General features: G+C 49.0%; 4 protein-coding genes across 4 annotated transcripts; 2 read left to right on the plus strand and 2 right to left on the minus strand.

Annotated features, from left to right (window-relative positions):
* The first annotated feature begins 1,205 nt into the window (after positions 1-1,205).
* On the plus strand, positions 1,206-2,720 carry GGS22DRAFT_10305 (uncharacterized protein). Its single transcript, XM_047957734.1, has 2 exons — positions 1,206-1,527; positions 1,582-2,720. The coding sequence occupies exon 2, from the start codon at positions 1,646-1,648 to the stop codon at positions 2,597-2,599; it is 954 nt and encodes a 317-aa protein (XP_047824066.1). The 5' UTR covers positions 1,206-1,527; positions 1,582-1,645; the 3' UTR covers positions 2,600-2,720.
* A 186-nt stretch (positions 2,721-2,906) lies between these two features.
* Positions 2,907-5,101, minus strand: GGS22DRAFT_150315 (uncharacterized protein). The gene is made up of 3 exons (XM_047959291.1): positions 5,068-5,101; positions 4,474-4,986; positions 2,907-4,407 (listed from the first exon to the last, which is right to left on the minus strand). Exons 2-3 carry the CDS (start codon positions 4,941-4,943, stop codon positions 3,459-3,461), a joined length of 1,419 nt encoding a protein of 472 aa, XP_047824067.1. The 5' UTR covers positions 4,944-4,986; positions 5,068-5,101; the 3' UTR covers positions 2,907-3,458.
* On the minus strand, positions 5,000-6,677 carry GGS22DRAFT_10309 (uncharacterized protein). The gene has a single exon (XM_047957736.1). It carries the CDS (start codon positions 6,259-6,261, stop codon positions 5,296-5,298), a length of 966 nt encoding a protein of 321 aa, XP_047824068.1. The 5' UTR covers positions 6,262-6,677; the 3' UTR covers positions 5,000-5,295.
* Positions 6,678-9,087: 2,410 nt separating this feature from the next.
* GGS22DRAFT_150319 (DUF676-domain-containing protein) lies at positions 9,088-13,111 on the plus strand. The gene has a single exon (XM_047959292.1). It carries the CDS (start codon positions 9,481-9,483, stop codon positions 12,850-12,852), a length of 3,372 nt encoding a protein of 1,123 aa, XP_047824069.1. The 5' UTR covers positions 9,088-9,480; the 3' UTR covers positions 12,853-13,111.
* The last annotated feature ends 1,236 nt before the right edge of the window (positions 13,112-14,347 follow it).

Below are 14,347 nucleotides of genomic sequence, written 5' to 3' on the forward strand. Positions count from 1 at the left end.
AATAATACCACATGAAGCAAGCTGCTAGGCTCTGTCTGTCCAGTATCCAGGTAGACAGATCAACGGTTTCGGGGAGTCTAGAGGCTTTTCACTATCACTGCATTGCCAATCGTCGTGCCTAATACTCCTTATCCTCTCTTTTCTGGGTGCCCAACGCACACTATTGAATTAGTTGCGCTGTCAGCACCCGTTACACAGTCATCCGGAATCCTAATTCGACGGTCCGCGCCCAGTAGAAAATCTCAACCGGAGTTACAGACCGGGCGAGCGTCATAGGAGCAATGAGAGAATTCCTGGAACGTGTTCGCGCATACATACATCACAAACATACAAGACAGAAAGGTGGAAACCGGTCAGCTATTCTCGACCTACCCATGGCCTTTGTTTCGTGGGGGTTGTTGGAAAGGTAGGTAGGACAGCTTGAGATGTATCCGGTATGTATCGAAGTCGAGCGAAAATGATCTACGAAAGCCAAGGAAAATGGGAATCCCGAGATGTTTTCATAAACTTGAATTGCCGTACCTGCATGTTCATGATCGCTTATGAAGTTATGATCGCTCACGATCGCTCCAACTAACTGTCCGAGGGAATTTCGTTTCGTCTTGTATGAGTGCAAGGGAAAAGAGGCTGCTTATTAGATATTTATTGATGGGTTGGATGAGAACTGAGTACGGATACTGCAGTGTCAGATCTCAGCCACGGTGCGGACGCGTCCTCTCTCTTACTCGGCTAGGGTGTGCCGCTGCTTTGCATAGAGTATACAGAGATCACACACGAAGCGTCATTTTCTTGAATAGTAGAACACGATATCGACCATGATGTTGCTGAAGATAAGTCATAGGACCATCTCCTTGCCAATAGGGATTTCTTCGAATTCCGAAGAGATTTAAAAAGTCTCGGCACGAATATTCGAATAATTCGCTTTCGCCGCCCCGTATCCGGCTGTACAGTGCATGATAGAGGGGAAATCCTTAATTAGACACAGTAAGATCCCACGCTACCATGGATTTCTACAGACGCTATTAGTCCATCCTTAGGGCTAGGTACGGTAATAAGTACCTCCTAGACATATTCGGAACAATAAGCCCTTACGATCTCCAGAGGGTGGGACCCCCGTGTAAGACGTGTCGCTCAAAACGAACTGGTGCTGGTGCTGGCGCTCTCGTTTTTACCTCTTTTACATGCTACAGCGTCGGGCAGGTCGGGGCAGTGCAAGTCTCTGTTGATCTCTCTCTGTTGGTCCATAATTGGTTACATGCACCTTTCGCTAGCCCTATGACGGGAGAGGCCAACTAAAGTCACAAACTCCTTGCGGATCTGAGTCTTGGCTCTTCTTGGTGGCTGGAACCTGCACATCTTGGCACAACACTACATCTTTCTTCTCGTCGTTGCACAACTCCGTCGGGTCCGTCGAGGACGCCCCAGTCCAATCCAGTCCAGTCCAGTCTTTCCCTCGTTATCACCACCGAAACAGCAAAACCCCGTCTCTCGTTTTTTCGAAATACACAGTCCAATACAGGCGGTGAGGTAAATAAATGAATTAATCCAAATCATAAACCTACGGTAAACCTTAGCGGAAAGTCGTCATAAGTTCGAAGAAGAAACACGGATCACGAAGCGGCTCCCTCAACCACAGCACCTCGCCATGCGGCGCTCTCACCTACTGCTCACCCTCATAGCGGGAGCCACAGCAGAGCCCATCGCGCAACCACTCTCGCGCGAACTCTCCTCATCCCTCACCCCCAAAGACACGACCACGATCACAGCACGAACCCTCGCCAACCCAAACCCCCCCACCGGACTCCATAAACGCGATGACGACCCCTACGAAGACTACAAAGACCACCTAAAACACATCCAAGAGCTACAAGAAGAAAAAGCCGAACAAGACGCCGAAAACGCAAAACACTCCAACGGCCCCCCGGGGCCTCCCGGCGGCACGATAGCGGGCGCCGTAATCGGCGTCGTAGTAGCGATCCTCATCGCGCTCTTACTCTGGTACTTCTTACGGATCCGGCCCCGGCGGAAGCAGCGACAGCAGCTCCAAAAAGCGCAGTACGCGAAAGAAGCCGATCTCGAGTCCGGGTACGAGATGACGCCGGCATCGAGCCACCAAGAGCAAGGGACGACACCTCCCGTGGGCGCGATCTCGAACCGCAGCTTACCGCAGTCCGAACACGTCCGCTGGGCGCCGACGCCGTACCCGCAGCGCGCGCCGTCCCAGCACACGGGGTCGTCGATGTCGGGGCTTGCGCTGCCGACGCCGGCGCTGACGTACTCGCCCTCGATGAGTTCCGCGGCGTCGCCGCCTTCGCCGCAGCACCTCCCACAACCGCAGCACCTCCCACAACAACAGCAGCAGATACAGCAGATACATATGCATGAGGAGGACCGGTATCCAAACGAGAAACCACCGGCGTACGACGCGATCGCCGCGCTGCAGTCGTCGGAGCCGCAGCCGGAGGCGTCGGCGTATCAGATGGGACAGGTGCCGATTGAGCCGGAGGAGGACCCGGTGATGTGCCATTTACCGCCTGCGGACATGGCGCCGAGGTATGGGGTTGTTAATGGGAGTGGGGAGCATATGCCGCGGTATTAGGGTGTGTGATTAGGGTGGAGGAGGAAGGGGGGGGAAGGGTTTGGTTGTAGCTAGGTATTATGTTTACGTGGTGTAGACAGAAGGAAGGAATGGAGGGATGGAGGAAAGGGGGAAAGGGGTCAAGTTCCTAAGGCTTCGCGAGCAGATATCCCGGAACATGTTCCTCTGAAGAAGGACTACGAAATTTTCACTCAGTCACTCAAGTTGGAGAGAGGATGGATGGATGGAAGGCTTTTGATTGGTTAAAAGCGTGCGAGATAAGAGGAATATCGATGATCTGGATTTCTTTTTTTGTGAAGAATAAGTTTTTTTTTTCTATGTTGGATGGACATGACATGACCTGAACAGGAAGAAAGAAAAAGCGACAGTTCTGTTCCCCTTATAGAATGCCTGTAGAAATCCTCGGATAGGGATGATAATAATAACGATGGATTTGGATCCCGTAAAAACTCCTTCTGTTTCCCAGATGTGTGTTTGTGTGTGTGTGTGTTCCCGAAAAATAAAAATAAAAAAAAGCCGAATATGAAATACATTGTTTGTCCTGAGACTTTGAACCGTATCCAGTAAATATTTGCTCGAACGAATAAGCCGGCCGGATCGAGAATTTGGCTCGCGAATAATGCTGCTGGCTGAATAAAACGTAGATATTGCTGTAGATCGTAGATGTAAATGTAGATGATCATGCTCATGGTGATACAACTTGCGTTAAAAGGGGAAGATTCTTCGTGAATGAAAACCTCGTCAACCGCGTCATTCGCATCGTGAACATCGTCAAAACATAGGTGGGGATTCCGATATGAGCTCAGGCGTTAGATAATTAAACTCATCTGTAAGGTGTACTTAACATTGTGATTTGAATTTATGTAGCGAGGGGATCGGTGCTGTCGATGTGATTCACCCACTCGTACACACGATGCATCCCGCGTCCGGGACCGGTGAGTCCGGCAAGGACAGAATCTTTGGGCGATGTCGAAGCCGCTCGATCTCGTCGCCGCACTCGGGGAGCTGAATCATAAAAAGCGGGCTCATCAACATAACCGCGGGTCGAGGCTCTTCTCGGGAGCATCCGTTCCGGGATTCGATTAGCTCGTGGACCATCGTATAAATCATCGTCTACGGTATGTCTCCGAGACAACATTGGAGTTTGCCCCAGGGGAACTTGAGGGATAGGAGGCGGACCCATGGCTCGCGGGGGAGCGGGGGGAGGAGGTATAGAAATTCCAAAGGAATGATGAGTTGGGCTGTTGTTTTGACGCTGTTCGAACCGGTCCGCGAGACGGCGTTCCATCGAGTTAGCACGAGGACCGACACCGCGTGCCCTATTTACTCCTGTAACGTAGTCCCCAATTACCGAATTTGCTCTATCGAACGGTGCTACTGGTGGTGGAGCGGGTGCTGGTGGCGCCACCACGGTTTGCGCTCGGCGTCTGTATTTATCACGTACGAAGGGGCCTGGATGACCTCCAATATCTTCCGGTTCCATATAATCATCTTCCGTATCCTCGTACTGAAGTCGTCGTGCAAGCTCCTCGTCCTGTTGTTCCTGTTGAAAGCGTCTGAGAAGCCTCTCATCCTCGAAGGGACTCGGTCGTGTTCGTAATCCGTTGCCAGGCGAGCGTCGCCTAGCATCCATGCCTGGTGCCATTGGCGGGGCACTCCTGAGATTGAGTCTCTCGCGGTCTATAACAGGTTCCGGGATCTGCATATGGTCGAGGTGATCTATCTCTGCGCCGTCGTAGTTAAACCAGGGGCATTCACAAGTCTTCCATTTTAGCCCACATATCATACAAAACTCGGCACCACAACGGCTAGATGTTCTTGTTAGATAGACACACACGGAAACGGATCATAATGAAAAGAAAACAATGGCATACCAAGTCATGTGGTTACAACCTTCCTTTAACTCAACCATATTCTTGCACCTAAAACAGCGCTGCCATCCCTCCTCCTTGGCTTGCTGCAAGAATTGGTTCATCTCTTCGTCCACGGGACACGGGCCGGAGCCGTGCCATCTATTGTTGCAGTCGCAGCAGACTCGGGTCTTGCAGTTGCCGCACTTGCCCATATTCCGACCGTTTGCATGTCGATGGATCTGGTCGGGCGTGATCCATTGCCCGCACTTCTTGCCCGGACAGTAGACGCGGTTCTGGGTGGAAAACTCGCGGAACTTCTGGTTCCATGTCTGCTTGAAGTCGTTGTCGAATAGGTCGTTGACGTGCTTCAGCGGAATACAGTCCGACGTGCAGCACCGAGGAGGCATCTGTGATGGGTCCTTGACCGAGAGCTTGAAGCTGCGCTTGAGGCACGACTTGCACATCCGGTGCCCGCACTTCAATTTGGCCATCTGCTTCGATGGGACGTCGTCGAAACATACGACGCACTCCAGCCTACGAAAAAAAGATAAATTAATTTTACATCCTTTCCCTCCCCCTCTCTTTCGAGGGGTTGGGTTGTACAGGTATACTTACGTCTTCGAGTGCTTATCGGGCGGTGATTGTAGTCCTGAACCCATGAGCCTATTCAGAAATGTTGAAGAACGTCTCGAGGAGGAACTCATACTCTGCGACGCTACGTGAGAACTGGGTGCGGTATGCGCCCGAGGAAGCGAAGGCTTCTCGGCGTATGCTGCATCAGACTCATAATACCTCCTCCGATGGTTTGGTCTGGCAGAGTTTCATAATTAGAACCGATAATCACTACCTAGATTTTTTCATAGTCGTAGTTACTAACCTCTTAGATGAGGAACTAGGCTCTCCTTCGTCGTACCGATCTCGGGATCGAAGTCGATAACTGCGTCTCATGGAAGAATTGCGAGAATCTATGTTCCGTGTGGGTTGCCGTGGTACGGACTTGGACCTCGCTCGCAAACGAATTCTGTTGTCGAATTCGGGTTCGTCATCGTCGCTTTCTTCCCTGTAAGCAGGTCTGTCCCGGTGTCTACTATGCCGATGTCGTCGGCGATCGGTCCGGTCGACACCAGGTGGGGGCGGTGTTACCGGCACTTCGGACGGTCTCTTACTACGTGCTCGTCGCTGTATCCTCATTTCCTCGGTAGATGTCGACGAATCCGTGTCTACGCTCGAGCTTCTTGAAGAAGATGGCGACGGAAGTCTCGAGGTTGGCCTTGATCGATATACGGGAGTAGATCTCGGCGGGGTTGAAAGTTCGTAAGTCTCGTCATCTCCACTGCTGCTGTCGCTTCTAGCCTTTGATTGCGCCCTCGACCTTGACCTCACTTTCGACTGCGTCCTAGGTCTCGATCGAGATCTCAGTCTCGACATCATCCGGTCCTGTTCGTCGTCATCGTCGTCGTCCTCTTCCACTTCAAGAAATACGGCCCGGCCCTTTCCGTTCCGGGAGGAAGCGCGACGGGCTCGGGTTAGTTGCTGCTGCTGCGGATGAGGCATTGGGTCGGGAATGTCTACTTCGTCGTCGTCGTCGTCGGATTCGGATTCGGATAGTGGTGCACCTCGAGGAGAATAATAGTTTGTGCTCCAGCCGGCGGGCCTTCGTATTTCAGGTTGTCGGGGTCGGTAAGGCAACGAATGGGGCATGGGAGGATGTCGTGAGTCCCAATCATGGTGGCGAGATGGGGAGAGTGTGCGTGACTGGTGTCGACGTCTGGACCGGTGCTTGGCTGCCGCATGCTGAGAATGTGCCATTCGTCCGTCGTTGTCAGCCCCGTAGTAGGTTAGTTAGCTTTGGAGGAGTTTCGCAGACGCCGTCTTTTGCTTTACTATTTTCTGTTGGTCCAGAAGGTCCGCCGGTATCGTGGGAAATGAACAGCTGGTTACTCCTGAATGGCTACTTGCATGCACTCAATTCGGTGCTGATTGGGCTGGGTGGTTGCAGTCTGCATTAGGAGTGGGATGTGCAGGCAGTATCGGGCGAAAACATTCCCAAATAGACGTCAAAGTCGCAGGACAATGATGTGTGATCGCAGCTAATTTACCACTTGACAGAAGAGATATTTCTTTCTCGAATCCAACATGACAATTGGCAACGCGTCTTTTCCTCCGATGGCCTCTGAGTGAGTGAAAGAGGGGATACGAGACGCGAAGTTACGAAAAGCTATGGAGGTGAGACAAGGAGAAACAGAAACAGTGTGGGTCGGACCATGTAAGTAAGTGGTAAGCTGGTTTAAAAAATTCGAACCTGAAAAAAGACGATGCTACTTCCAGATTGATACCTGATATTCCGTACGGTACAGATACCGGTACGTAAGGATCCCTAATCGGCTCGCTGTCCCCTGCCCTTTTTCCTGCTCTGCTGCTCTGACCCTCACCTGTGATCTTCACCTGGGGGGTCCTGGGGAATGCCCCGTATGGATGCCAGAGTGGATATAAGTGGTCGGGAACCCCTGAAAGGCGACTAACGGTTGGCTGAACTAGAGTCGGACGGTGATTCTGGCGGCACAAGCGCGACTTAAATCCTGGCATCTTAATGGTCCCTTCGATGGCCGAATGCCCCTCACATGTCAGTCTAATCCGTTTGTCACGTTGAAAAAAACAAATAGAGGTCTGACCTCTCCAATCGCACATACATACTGTAGGTCGTGTCAAGGTCTTGGAAAAGAAGTCCGTTTCCTATGACGGATAGGTTACCCATCAAGTGACCTAATAGAGATACCAGATACCACTGAAAAGGTGACGATACTCCGTCACGAGCATGCTGACTCCTCATGGATCGTCATCAGCCCTCTCCCGACGAAACCTTCCCTCAGATGCAGATAAAAGGGGTGGTTGGATGATCAGTTATCAGGCAGGCCGGCAGGTTGAAGTTACACAAGAGACCTGCGCTCTGCGATAGATCATTGTCCTATATATTAATGATCTTCGCGGTTCCTGAACTTTGGTCTCGGTGGTACCTAGCTGCCTACCATGTTGCCATGTATGTAGGTGCTCTGGCAGTCAGGATGTCAGGGTGCTTTCGGTTGCACAACTGGCCTGGCCTCTTTTAGGGGATTCTTTATTTCGTTTCTTGTGTAAAGGTTGCCAATGTAAGTAAATGTAAGTAAGACATGGCCTACTGCAGTATTGCCTAGGTATTTAACCACCCAATATTACCACATCAGGCAGCTGAAGGATTGCGGTTGTGCAACGGCTAGTTTCGAGTTCCAACTACATATGTAGAGCTTCTCGACCCAACCAGCTGCCTGCAGCCTCAAGCCTAGTGATTCATCCCGTGAATCTTTACCGAATGGATCCCTGTAGAGGAGATGCCATGTCTCAAGGGTCGCGATGCATCTCCAATTGAGTTGTTGCGGTTTTCCTCCCAAGTTTGCCCAGCTTCGGTATCTCGAAGCCGGTCAACCAGATTAGTACCGACTTACGAAAATATCTAGAATGCAGGTAATCAGCGATTCTAGACAGGAGAAACGGTTCAGCAATTTCTATGGTGTCTCTCAAAGCCTTATGTTGATATTCCGATTTGAATGTGTGAAGGTGATAAGCAGGTTGTCAATTTCTACCCAAGGCAACTTCTTGGCTCAAGCCTAAGCAACTTTTAGGGTGAGATCTATTATTCCTAGGTGGCTCTAGTGTCTGCTGGACTTCTCAGCTAATATCGATCCTTGTAAATGGGATGTAGATATGGTTTTATGAGCCTCGCCGTAGCAAAAGGTTGTAGCTTTTATGCTAGTGTTAGTCCACTAATTCACGCCTGTGAGTACCTAAGAGTTAGTTGTAAGAGTTAATACCTATTAGGTACCTACTAGGTACCTACCTACTCAGCAAGTAGATCATACCATCTTATTAAGAAGGCCGACTTTAGAGGTTTCTAGTAACAAGCAAAAGCGGTCAAGGATGACGAGATTTGGAAAGAGTAAATGTCAAGACTAAAGAAACTTGAACTTTATGGATATCTAGTAATCAGCAGTTAATGGAGGAAACTGCACTCTGTGGATAGATGATGGAGGATAATAAAGTGGATTGTAATAGCTGGGGGTGAAACAATCAATCAAACGCCTCCTTCTTTGATGAAGGATTAAATAAGATGAACCTTAATGTTTAAGGTAGCAGATTCTGTCTCATATGCTGAATCGACGAAGCCGAACTTCGCATCGGTAAGGTTGATTATTATCAAGATATCCGATGAGATATATGTACCAAAAGGGAAATGCGAGTGGCACAAGAGTTCTACACCTAAGGCGTGGCGGGGCTATTTTAAGTATCTTAGAGGTATTTTAGGTGGTGCAGTGACCAAACTTTAGTGCAGGGTGCCTTCCAGAAGCTCTAGGGCTCAAATTGTGACGTCGGCAGTGCATTAGGCTGACACTGTATGTACCTACGTAGTATCGGCAGCAACGGGCTGCGGCTGCGTGAGCGCGGGTTCTGCCCGACACTTCGGATCCTGGGGAGCTTTGTAGCCCTAGAGCTTTGTTAAACTTTCAAAGGTTGTCCTCGTGCTTCTTTCCTCAACTCGACCTTTACCTTTACATCATAGAAAATTAATAATTTCAATGTTAGCTCCAGGGCTACTTGACTAAATTCCATTCAATTAAACGACGCAGATTCCGATTTCTAATTCCGACCAACCCGAATATTATGGATTCTACAATAATAATTTAATTCGTCACTTCGATATTCCCTATTTTTCCTACATACCTAGTACAGCACGTATAACCTATGCAACCAATACTATTTACCTGGTACCTAGTCTAGAAGCTCTCCCCTGTTTTATGAATAATATATTATACCCTATACCGCTGTCGATCCTCCTGTTCACGATCTAATTCACCATATTCCGTTGACCGTTGACCGTTAATCATTGACAACCGACCATCGATCAATCTCCTCGACCAGCGCCGTAACTAATACCTCCAACCCAATGAACAATATTTGCATACTTGCGACCGTCAATAACGAGGTCGCTTCTAGAACATGCTTCTCTTGTACCAGATAGGCAGTGTCAAGATCGGTGAAGTCGTCCGTTACACCGTAACATATTCGCCATCGCACGATCGAATCTTACCTTCTCCCGACGTCCTACACTTACGTATCCGCAACACATCCCCTATTCCCCTTCGAGCCGCCTTTGTCCATGGACCTTATACCATAAGCGTTTCCGCCTATCCCGCCCATTATGATCCGAATACCAAGTTTGAGAATCCCCGTCGTTACGGTGTCCCTGAATTTGAGCCTATGCTCAAGGCTGGAGGCACGTGGTCATGCCAGTTGATTGTACCCGATAACATCCGTGAGAGTGCTGGAATAGGTGCTGCGCACGGCGATTTCAGCTATAATACTACAGGTGAAGAAAGTTCGAAGAGCGCAAGTTGGGTGATAGAGGTTTCAAGCCAGGTCATTTTCTCCACCAGTGCAGATGTAGGCTACGAGGTCTTGCTTGCGAGAGATGAGAAGAGCCTCAACTTAGGTGGCGTGCCGGTTATAGGTGGCCATGCCCAGGTTCCGCAACCCGGAAGGGTAGCTGATTTCCAACAAAGCTTGGGTGCAAAGGATGGTCACCATCCCGCTCAGCTAAAAGGAGTCTTCTCCAAAGCTGTTTTCCTGAAGGTCGAGGATACTGCGAGTCTTTGGAACACACCACCGTTGCCCGGCATTACCGAATGGGACCATGGACGAGCCAAACCAGCAGGTCTTGAAAAGGCAGCCACCAGTGTCGTAGAACCACCAGCACCACCAGCAGACGCAGAAGAACATAGTACAAAACAACGGCCTTTGAAGAAGGTTCACCTAGTCATCTTGACACATGGCCTACATAGTAATCTAGGATCCGATATGCTATATGTGAAGGAGAGTATCGACGCAGCTGCGAAACAAGCTAAAGCCGATGCAAAAGTAAGGAGAGCACAGGCGAAGGCCAAGAAAGACGGCGAACAAGGCGATCACACAGGAGCCACTGGGAAACAATCTGAGGAGAAAAATCACACCGATGACGATGATGATGAAGACGATGAAGAAGATATTATAGTACGAGGCTTCTCAGGAAATGCTACTCGGACAGAAAGGGGCATTAAGTTCCTAGGCAAACGTTTGGCTCGTTGGGTACTCTCTATGACCTATCCAGACCAACCATTTCTACCCTCTACTAAAAAAGCAGCAACCGAGAGCATTGCGCATGCTTTCAAGGGTGACAATGGGAATGACAACGCAACTGGAAAGCCCGCACATCGACACAGCACTATACATAAAGGTCACCATCGTAACGATGACCGCAAATTTCAAATTTCCAGCATCAGTTTTATCGGACACTCTCTTGGAGGCCTCGTTCAAGTTTATGCCATCGCATACATACAAAAACACTCACCTCAGTTCTTCAACCAAATCAAGCCAATCAACTTCATTGCGCTTGCATCCCCCCTACTGGGTCTTAGCAACGAGAACCCATTGTATGTCAAGTTTGCACTCGATTTCGGCCTCGTCGGAAGAACCGGACAGGACCTGGGGCTTACTTGGCGAGCACCAACCCTTGCCAGGAGCGGCTGGGGAGCATTAGTTGGGACTCTTGGAGAAAGTGCTCATAAGAGGGTGATGGGAGAGGTACAGCCAGAATCGAAACCTCTTCTGCGTATTCTACCTACTGGTCCAGCACATACTGCCCTAAGAAAGTTTCGCAACCGAACTGTCTATTCCAATGTGGTCAATGATGGAATTGTGCCACTACGGACGAGTTGTCTCTTATTTCTAGACTGGCAAGGACTTGGTCGAGTGGAAAAGGCTCGACGAGAAGCTGGTTTGGTTGAGACGGTTGTTGGATTTGGGTGGGCAGAGTTGACTGGCGCTAACGCGACGTCACGAAGAGGTCCCTGGTCGCCGACAACTGAGGTGCCTCCATCACTCTCACCGTCTGCCATTGAGTCTGAGTCTTCTCATAGTGATTCTCACGAGGTGCCACAACCATCGACGAATGCAACCTTAGAAGACGACAGACGCAGTTTAAACCTTGCAGCACAAACTGAAACAGGTACCGTAGGCCAAAACTCCCAAACAAATAACGACTTTCCATTTTCCGGATTTTTCAATTTCTTCAAATCCAGCGACTCGGCAGTTCGTAAAACGCCTCCCCCGTCACCTCGGGAAAATAAAATATACAAGCGCAGTCAGACCCTAAAGGTTGATACGACCACAGATTCAGCATCGTCAAGTAGATCGAAGGTATCTTCCGGTCATGATCTTAGCGAAGATCCAATGGGTGAAGTATCTGCCCCTCCAAGAACAACTTTCTTCGAGTCCGCAGGCGATCTTCTCAACCCTACGTTACCAACGGTTGAATATCTCATCGATCCTTCAACACGCCCACGAACTATATTCCATGATCGAGTTTATCATCCATCCGATATTCCACCACCACCACTCAAGAAACGTACGACTAGATCACTCACATTCCGGAATAAATCAAATACACCTAGTGCTACCTCATCTCCCAAAGTAGAAGCTGCAAAGAGTCCCTCACTAAATCCGTCTGTCGGGCATGCGGACTCAGAACTTTCAACCCATGACTACGATGACCTTATGCACACTGATCCTAACAGAGATACCGAACATGTTATCGACAGTTCCAGCATGAAAGTCGAGGAGAAGATCGCGCGGGCATATCATCGTGGCTTAAGTTGGCGGAAAGTCCTGGTAAAATTAGAACCAGATGCACATAACAATATCATTGTGCGTCGCAAGTTCGCCAATGCGTTTGGTTGGCCTGTGGTGAAACACTTAGTAGACGCACATTTCAGCGACAGCGCAGCGGCTCGTATGGAGGATGAAGCCGAGCGAGGCGTTGACCGTGCGAAATCACTTCATCAAGCACCCAACGAGACCGGCGCTGAAACATATACACAAGATGATGCCCAACCACGAGGAAGCACGAACTCACAAGATGAAACAAGGACTCATAAACACACTAGGAGTGAGGCTCTTGAGGCTACGGACATAGTATCGGATTTACCATCACCAGCCAGGGAGAAGCAATCAGCCCCTTACAGTTCAAGAGATTCGCCACCCCGTATCTCCTACGACGGACTTGATTCTGCGGGTTGGAGTGACCGAGACTTTTTTGACAGTGGCGATGACAGCGAGATGGACATAGATATGGCCTATGGCAAACACCACAAAAGCCAATCAACATCGGGTGGCAAGGGTAATGATTCACCAAGAGCTGGCAGCCCCAGCTGGAATTGGACAGAGAAGATTGTGGGTAAGGGCGCTGGAAAGAGGGTCAAGAGTCCAAAGATCCCTCAAAGCCCCGCAAGCCCTAAGCCGGGAAACGAAGGCGGGAGCGAAGCCGTTCCCCGATGAATATAATGATCTGTTAGGCCCGTTAATAGCTGGTGTTGGAATACGGGGGCGGGCTAACAGTTTGGAAAGAGGTAATTTTGATAAAGGGGCATAGGCATTTGGGTACAGCATTTTAGATTTCTAGCAGAGCAACTTGGAGTAGCACGCATGGTGGCTTTTTTCGAGATGGCGTGGACCGGCCTCATTGATACTGGCAAAAAGCATAAAGCAACCTGATACACATATATAGATATTTGTAATACTGAATATTTCAAAATTATTGGATATACTTGTCGATGAAAATGGAGTGTATGTTTTATATCTCCATCGTCGTGTCTTTGTGGACATAAGTTCAGTTTTGACTTGTCCGTAGCAAGAGTATATCTAACATATCACGAAGTATAGAAGTTGACCAACATAATGAGCACGACGGACATGTCATAGATATCGTCGGCGCCATAGAAAAATCAGGACTCAGCAAGATCCGCTTACGCCCTGAGGAGATTCGACACGGCATCTTCGACAAGCGAACATCACTCGTCATTATTCCTCACGACGCCCTATCTCGACAAAGACCCATCTGTCGTTCAGTTACGGGGCTGCTTGTAAGTGGGTTGTTTCCTTTATATATCTAAATATTTGATATTACCACCACATAGTGTATAGTTGGCCCTTTTGAAGCCAACGATCAGTACATCTCGTAGGCTGTTTCAAAATAAAGGCACTTCACGACTAGAGGTCCAGGTTCGAATCCTGGGTGCAGCTAATCACTCGTCTTTTTACTAGGCTTTTTGTTCATCTATTTTATTCGAAGATTTTCTTTTTCATCCATAATCCATAATCCATAATCCATAATCCATAATCCATACATAGTAATTATTAGTATGAGATTCCGCCAAATACGAAGAAGCAATACCAATTTGGATATATTTACCTAGGTAGGTATGGTAATATTCTTATTGTCTAGCATAGGGGCCAGTCTCGTGGAATATATGTGCCTAGCATGTAGGTATTGGCCATTTTCTACTGCAGGGTTACTATGAGGAATGGGGTATATCTGGGTAAGTCGCAGTTCTATATGCCCAGATGCTAATGGAAGCGAATGATTATTGTAGATACGTGGAATTCTGTTATTCCGTTGTTTTTGAGAGTAAGTCGCTTAAGCAGGCTACTATTTCGGCTATCCCAGCCAGAATCCTATGCTACGACTTAACACCACGGGTGGGAATACGTTCCATACATGTTATGTTTCTCATGGAGCTTACTTTCCAAGGTAAGTTTTGGGAATATGAGGTTTGCAGTGGATGGGTACGTAGCCATCTCTTATCGTTCCTAAACGTAGCCAGGAGTAATAGGCGAGACTTTATTCCACTACAAAGTCAGCAATCAAGGCACTAGGTACCTGTGTGGGTTGTTGTTACCGCCTTAGGAAATGGGTGCTACGAGTTCTAATGCCTCCCGATAGAAGCTTTAGGATGATGTCTGCGCCGGTAGACTACTTACTACCTACACGCCA

This window comes from Annulohypoxylon maeteangense, assembly GCF_022496945.1.
Source record: "Annulohypoxylon maeteangense strain CBS 123835 unplaced genomic scaffold GGS22scaffold_1, whole genome shotgun sequence".
NCBI lineage: Eukaryota > Fungi > Ascomycota > Sordariomycetes > Xylariales > Hypoxylaceae > Annulohypoxylon > Annulohypoxylon maeteangense.

Excerpts from the sequence above, each read along its gene's own strand:
- GGS22DRAFT_10305 (XM_047957734.1), top strand. The coding sequence starts at position 1,646 with ATGCGGCGCTCTCACCTACTGCTCACCCTCATAGCGGGAGCCACAGCA.
- GGS22DRAFT_150315 (XM_047959291.1), bottom strand. The coding sequence starts at position 4,943 with ATGGCCAAATTGAAGTGCGGGCACCGGATGTGCAAGTCGTGCCTCAAG. Across the intron at positions 4,408-4,473 it reads GGTTGTAACCACATGACTTG|CCGTTGTGGTGCCGAGTTTT; the intron begins GTATGCCATTGT and ends AAGAACATCTAG.
- GGS22DRAFT_10309 (XM_047957736.1), bottom strand. The coding sequence starts at position 6,261 with ATGGCACATTCTCAGCATGCGGCAGCCAAGCACCGGTCCAGACGTCGA.
- GGS22DRAFT_150319 (XM_047959292.1), top strand. The coding sequence starts at position 9,481 with ATGCTTCTCTTGTACCAGATAGGCAGTGTCAAGATCGGTGAAGTCGTC.